At 49.9% G+C, this 6,447-nt stretch overlaps 1 protein-coding gene across 1 annotated transcript; it reads left to right on the top strand.

Moving 5' to 3' along the window:
- Positions 1-2,092: 2,092 nt before the first annotated feature.
- On the top strand, positions 2,093-5,398 carry PRR22 (proline rich 22). Its single transcript, XM_073324684.1, has 3 exons — positions 2,093-2,303; positions 2,541-2,603; positions 4,224-5,398. Exons 1-3 carry the CDS (start codon positions 2,093-2,095, stop codon positions 5,396-5,398), a joined length of 1,449 nt encoding a protein of 482 aa, XP_073180785.1.
- The last annotated feature ends 1,049 nt before the right edge of the window (positions 5,399-6,447 follow it).

The following is a 6,447-nucleotide window of genomic DNA, read 5'->3' as shown; positions in this document are numbered from 1 at the left end:
GAGAGTTTGATTTTCCAAGCCTCTTATCACAGTCCGAGATGTCCTTGGACTTGCCCTTAGTGGGTGCCAAAGAAATGAAACTCCAACCATTATTCTCTGAATATACCAGTGTCAGGCACTTTATCAAACTGTACACATCATCCCTGCTCATCGGGCTCTCTTCCTCCTCCCAGCCAACCAGCCATATCAGACTTGTCCAATGTATCTAAAACTATTTTCCACTTAGAGCAGGGATTTGTTTCCTTTGCAGAGTCTGAAGAGTACAGGGTATGTTCTCTAAAATTACACCACTTACTCTAAGTACTGAGTGGATTTTCTGAGTTCATTAATTAGTCAGGTAAAATGAATATTAATTTTTTTTAAAGTTGCACTTCATCAGATCTTGGTCCCTGGTAATTTCCACTGCAGCATTTTCTAGCTGCACAAACAGAGAGGTGACTCTTAAGTAGAGCGGGTGCAATTGTGTAGTTGGTGGTTTATTTTTAATTCTTTAGGATGAACGGTTGGTTTTTCTGCTGTTTCATTGCTGAAAAGTAAGTTTCTCCTTACACAGAGGCTGGCACATAAAGTCTCCTTTAGAGAAACTCACCTTATTTTGTAATGGCCACCATCAGCCAATGCTCTCAGTGGAGGAGACCTGAAGTTGCCCTCAGTTAAGATGATCGCTTCCTCCCATTGCAGTCAATGGGAGTGAAGCCAAGGTGGCCTCAGCGAAGACGACAAACCTCTATGCTGTCTGGTGGCAGGCTCTCGGATGCGTCTAAGACTCGCTGGATCAAGTAGGAGTACACATTTAAGAACATTTGCAGCAGAGTTCATAAGAGCGATTATCTGTGCAAAATACACAGGAAGCTGGAACTGCTGGTAGAAGGTCTTGTTGTGTGGTGTGTAAGACATCATAAAAACTCCCTAACGACATAAAGGTAATAATTAAATCCTCCTATGCCAAAGTCTTCTCTCACCCTGGCCAGTCAGGCCACCATCTCCTAGCCTTGCAAGGATCTTCCACTACCCTTCCCCTCCGCAGTCATTCAGTTCCATCCATAGAATAAGCAGAGCCCTTGTGAGGTCACAGGTCTATGGGATGTTGGAGTGAGCCAGGTCTCCAGAGGGCCTGGGATGTGGGGAAGCTCCCAGCTTAACACAGCAGAGCCACCTGCCTGCTGGACCTCAGGCAGAGCAATACTAAACACTCCGGGGGGGGGGGGGGGTGGAGCTGATTCTCCATCCACTCCCACCAGGACAACTCTATGGACTGCAGTGGGTGCATCAGTGTAAACTAACGGAGAATCAGACCCCTGGTATTCAGGGTCAGGGCCACTGATCTCACTGCCCACTTCGCCGAGTGGCCTCAACCAGGAAGGAAGCTCTTGCCTGCTGCCTTGGGCAAAGCAAAGGAACGGAGATGGCAGCTACAGAGCATTCATTCAGAAGTGGCTTAAGCCCATTTTGGCCTCTGCTCCCTCCCAAGGGCAGGGGTGATCTACATGGGTTACTATCCCACCCCTAGAGATGAGCTCTTGGTGAGCATGGAGGATCGTTAGCACCCACCAACCCCTTTGGCGTCCTGAACTCCCAGGGACCTTGGGGAAAAGTTCCGTGGGAAGAATGCAAGCTTGTGCCAGATACCGCTGAGAGAGAAGCTAGAGAGAGAGTGCATGGGGGCTTGCACAGGCAGGTGAGCCGGAGTGAGAAGATGGGGCAGATCTTTACCTGATTAACTAGCTGAGGTGTTGAAGGATTAAATGAAGATGCAACACATTCGTTTTATGCCGAGCGGCAAGAGCTAGCGTTTTGCGTGTGCCACATTAAAGCCGAGGCACCCGTTCTCATCTCATCACCATGCCCCATAGGTCACACTTTCGCCAACCCTTGTTGAAACATCTCATGGCAACACCACCCATTCTCCCCAGACAAGGCAATCCCAGGATCAAACTTTTACTGCTGGATTTTTTAAAAAAGTTTCCCAATATAAAACTCAGATAGTCATTACCTTTGGAGTGACCTCTCTCTGCACTTTTAGGGGACTTAGAACCTCAGTTGTTACCTGGAATTCTGTCCCGAGTAACCACCAAAACAGAACTTCTCAGCCATGGCAACACTAGAGCCAAGTGTCCTAGATACATCCAAAGAGCAGTCGTGTAACCCGACTGTCCTTCAAACGGACACAGTAATGACGCAGCAACCGAAACTGTTCTACCAGCAACACGATGCCTATGTTCCCAGACCCTCAGATCAATCAGAGAGCCAGTCAAACCAGCCACTTCAAACATTTGTCCTTCCAGACAACCCTGTATCCCTAGGTAAGATAACTAATTCTCTGTTCTTCTGTCTATTCCTCTGTTAAATTCTCCCCCTCAGATTCATCAGTCCTGGGTATTCTCTTCAGCAAATATACTTCTGGGTTCTCTCCTTTTCATTCTCTTCCAATTTTCTTTAATCCTTTAAAGTTAATAATTTTACACCCTTTCAAAATATTCATCAAATAAAGTATCACTTCATAATGGGGACCTTGTGACTTTTCTGTGCTACTATTTCAGGACCATCCAACCTGTACCATCCCCCAAGTCAAGAGAAAGACATTTTCACAGTACCCCCTGCAGGTATGTTTAGGGCACATACAATTTAAAGACATAAGAATTAAGACTGGAATTTTCCTAAGAGCTGGGCACTGTCCAGGGGTGCACTACTCACCATTGGAGCGCCTCCTTGTGGTCCCAGAGGAGGATTAGTTCTGCATATCTGATGCCTCTTCCTGCCAATTCTCTCTCAGGACCTCCCTCCTCATGGCTTGGTTCTCCCCTTCTGGGAGTGCGGACGAATGGCTCTCTGTCCCAGGCAGTCTTCCAGTTCACTGCCTCAATAATGCCACTTCTCCACTGGCTGGTAGGGGAACCCAGGCCCACCCTCTTCTCTGGGTTCCAGCCCAGGGACCCTACACTCAGCAGCTAAGGTCTGCACAGTCCCACACCTTGCTGCTGTTTCCCTGGACTACTTCTTATATTGCCTCTATCAGTCTATTTATCTACCCTTCTCCAGGCATGTCCTTCTCTCCAAGCCTAGCTCCCTTCTCTTCCTAGTCTCAGGGAAAGTGACTACAAACCTCCTCCCTATAGCCCCATGCTGCCTTCAGCTGTCTGACTTCATATAAACCCTGGCTGTTCTGCTCAGGTGAGCTTCAGCTTTTAATTAGTCCTCATTGCTCCCTGGCTCCTCCTCCAAGTGCTGCCTAGGCAGTTAATTGGCCCATCTAGCCACCTTAACCCCTTCAGGGGCTGGTGTGGACATCCCATCACAGGCACCTAATGCCCTTTGCAGATCTCATCTGTAAAAGATATCAAAGGGTGCTGGGCAGTCAGCTACCTGGTATCTGGAGAGAAGGTCTGCTTTCCCTTACGGTCTCCTGTTGGTTGCTCTTTCTTGTACACCCTTTCTGGTGTGTAAGCTCCCCTCATTTTGCACACGCACACACACCATCTGAATGGTAAATCAGTGCAAGCTAAAGTGCAAGTGTAAAACTGTGGCTTAGTCAACACTGAAAAGTTAGGTCGAGGTAGCTATATCAGTCAGAGGTGTGAAAAAGTACATCCCTAACGAACAGAGCTGTGCTAACCTAACCCCCCGTGGAGATGCAGCTACACCAATGGACAATGGTCATTCAGGATGGGGGTGTTCCTACACCCATGGGAAAACCCCTTCCGTCAGTGTAGGCTGTGTCTACACTACGGGGTTGGGCCGGCACAGATACAGCAACCTAGCTATGCCCATCTCATCTTCGTAGCCTAGACACACCCTGTGATGTCAACGGCACCTGCATTGTGATCAGTTTACACCAAACATGTAACTTACACTGTTCACTGGGGCCCAGAGATTCCATGGGAACTGCACCCTCTGACTCCAGACTGCATTTGCCCCAAATCCCAGATCAGTGCAAGTTACGCTATGTTTCCACTTGCACCGGTTTCAGACCAGATGTGTACCCTGTGTGTAACTTATTCTCCTACCTGGGCCACAGCAGAACTTGATCCTTTGTGCCAGACCCTTAGCTGGTACACACACACAGCCCCATTGAAGTCAACGGAACTACACCACCAATTTACACCAGCTGAGGATCTGGCCTTTGGCAGGTCTTGGCTGGGGGTGAGTCACATGCTCCCGGAGGATTTATTTACTCATCGTCTCTGGGGGTCACCACAAATGATGTTTTTATCTCCGTTGCCCAGGTTTCCAGATGGCACCCTGTGGGTGCTTTTTCGATCCCCGGATATATCGCATAGAATGGGCAACGACCAATTTCGTGCAACCGTCCATTTATAAGCTCACGGGTGGATCAAGTTCACCAAACGCTTACCTTCTGGACACCCACAGATACCTCAAGAGTCCTGTCCAGACAGTCCCCTACCCACCCTTCCACCCGATCCCAAGCAACCCCCAGTACATCATGCCTTATTTCAATCAGGAGGGCCCTGCTAATGGGACAGAACAAGTTAATTTGGTTCCTCACCCACTCCATGACTCTCCATTTCTTGAGATGCCTCAGCCCCAGGAAGAAGGTCAGAACAATGACAGCAAACTGCCCCAGCTCCTTCTATCGCTGCCTGGACTCAGCCAGAATGAGCAGGGCCTCCAGATAAGCCCCTACAGCCACCTTAAGGGTACGCCAAGTCCCCACAACCCGGAGTGTGAAGGGTTTGATGGTTTGCAGGTGGAGGGGGAAGAACTCAAAGAAAATCACATGAGCCAGAACCTCCTATTGAATACACAGATCCCAGACACTTGCATCGAAGATCAAAACCCTCTTTCCAGTCCCAGTGTTGCAAACGCGCAGGTGATGGTGAAGGCAGTGTCCTGTCCTCTGCAGGACAGCCTCGGAGCTGAAGCCAGCACAGTGCTGGACACAGAGGAGCCCTTCGATCTGCCTGAGAAGGTTTTGTTGGAAGATGCAATGAAGCTGTTTGATTGCTCTCCAGCTAACTCGGACTCGGAGGTTTCCAGAGACAACCTGAGCCGCACCCTAGCGTCCAGCGAGAGCGAAAGCAAAGATTGCAGCTTCCCGTGTGACGACTCGTCCAGCGACATACGGTCACTCAACCTGCCTGATGAGCTGCTGTCTTTTGACTATAGCGTGCCCGAGATCCTAAACACCGTGGCAAGCGTGGATTATTTCTATGACCTCAAAACTTTCAATGAGGACCCCAAGTGGGATTTGGAGCTGGTGCTGCAGCCTCCCCAAACCAGTGGGTCGCTCCAGGGCCCCAGGCAAGAGCCTCAAGGAAAAAGGAAGCACAGCAATGCATCCACTAAGAAAGGAAAGCAGAAAGACAGCAAGAATAAACCTGCCTCTACACAGGGTAGCAGCACACCAGGCAGGCAGGAGTGCCCGGTGACAGGCATCTGACTAGCACTTTCGGAGCAGCTGTGCGGAAGCAAAACTGGGCTGGAGCAGGGCTAGGTGGTTGCAGTTGGTGACTGGACCATCCCACTGTTATTCTATTAAAAGCGATCTATCCGGAACCCCAATCTGTGCCCGCATTTACAAGAAGGTTCTAAGTGTGTCACACACACTGCGGTAGAGGGGAAGGAGATGAAAAAGGGCCAGGTGTCTGCAAGGGTCATTGAAACCCGCAGACCGAGTCCAAAATCAGGCATTCATCATTCCCAGATATTACAGTTGGTCAATGAGTTACAGGTCTCTTAGACAATATATATATGTATCTGTGCATGACTAATGCAGACTGTTTCCTTAACTGCCTTTCGGGGATGCATTCAGGGCGGGTTCCCAGAAGTGCAGAAAATCCCTAGGGAAATTAATTGGCTTTCCTTCTTCAAAGAAAGCAGGTTTCAACAAAAACCGGCATCAGTCAGTGCAAAGGGGGGATTTATTCCAGTCGCGGGTGCCTTAAGCGCCTGCAAAGTGGGTGTGTCAAGTACAGTGCAGGATGGTGAGATTAGACACCCCCATTGGACAACCCCCTTGGACCATCCAAGGTGCTGGGCTGTGGAAAAGGAGGCCCTCAGTGAAAGCACTGAAGCCCGCAGTCCTGCCCAGCCCGGAATGCATGGCAGTGGATTGCCAGCTGGGGGTTCTAACCCACGCTGGTCATGGGAGTGTGGATCCAGCAAGCGGATCGTGGGGAGATGGCAATGGAGCACCAGGCACAGTAGATGGTCTCAGAGTGCATGATGACTAGACTCGCTGTAACTATTACAGAGCTCCCTTCGAATGAAGTTTAGAGGAGCTGGGTAGAGACGATGTAACCCCCACTTCCATCCCACTCTGCTCAGAGTGTAAATTAGTTCTCAGCAGCTCCTCTATGCCCACCCCTAGGATCTCCTCCTCTGTGACTCCCCTTCACCCACGTGCCCCACAATTGGGATGCAACTGGTCACATCATGGGCCCTGGGCACACAACGAGGCCCCAGATCCTTGGTGCTGGGCCGGGCGGC

This window comes from Lepidochelys kempii, chromosome 25, assembly GCF_965140265.1.
Source record: "Lepidochelys kempii isolate rLepKem1 chromosome 25, rLepKem1.hap2, whole genome shotgun sequence".
Lineage (NCBI taxonomy): Eukaryota > Metazoa > Chordata > Testudines > Cheloniidae > Lepidochelys > Lepidochelys kempii.
The sequence above is the reverse complement of the archived record's forward strand: the minus strand, read 5'-3'. Positions and strand labels throughout refer to the sequence as shown.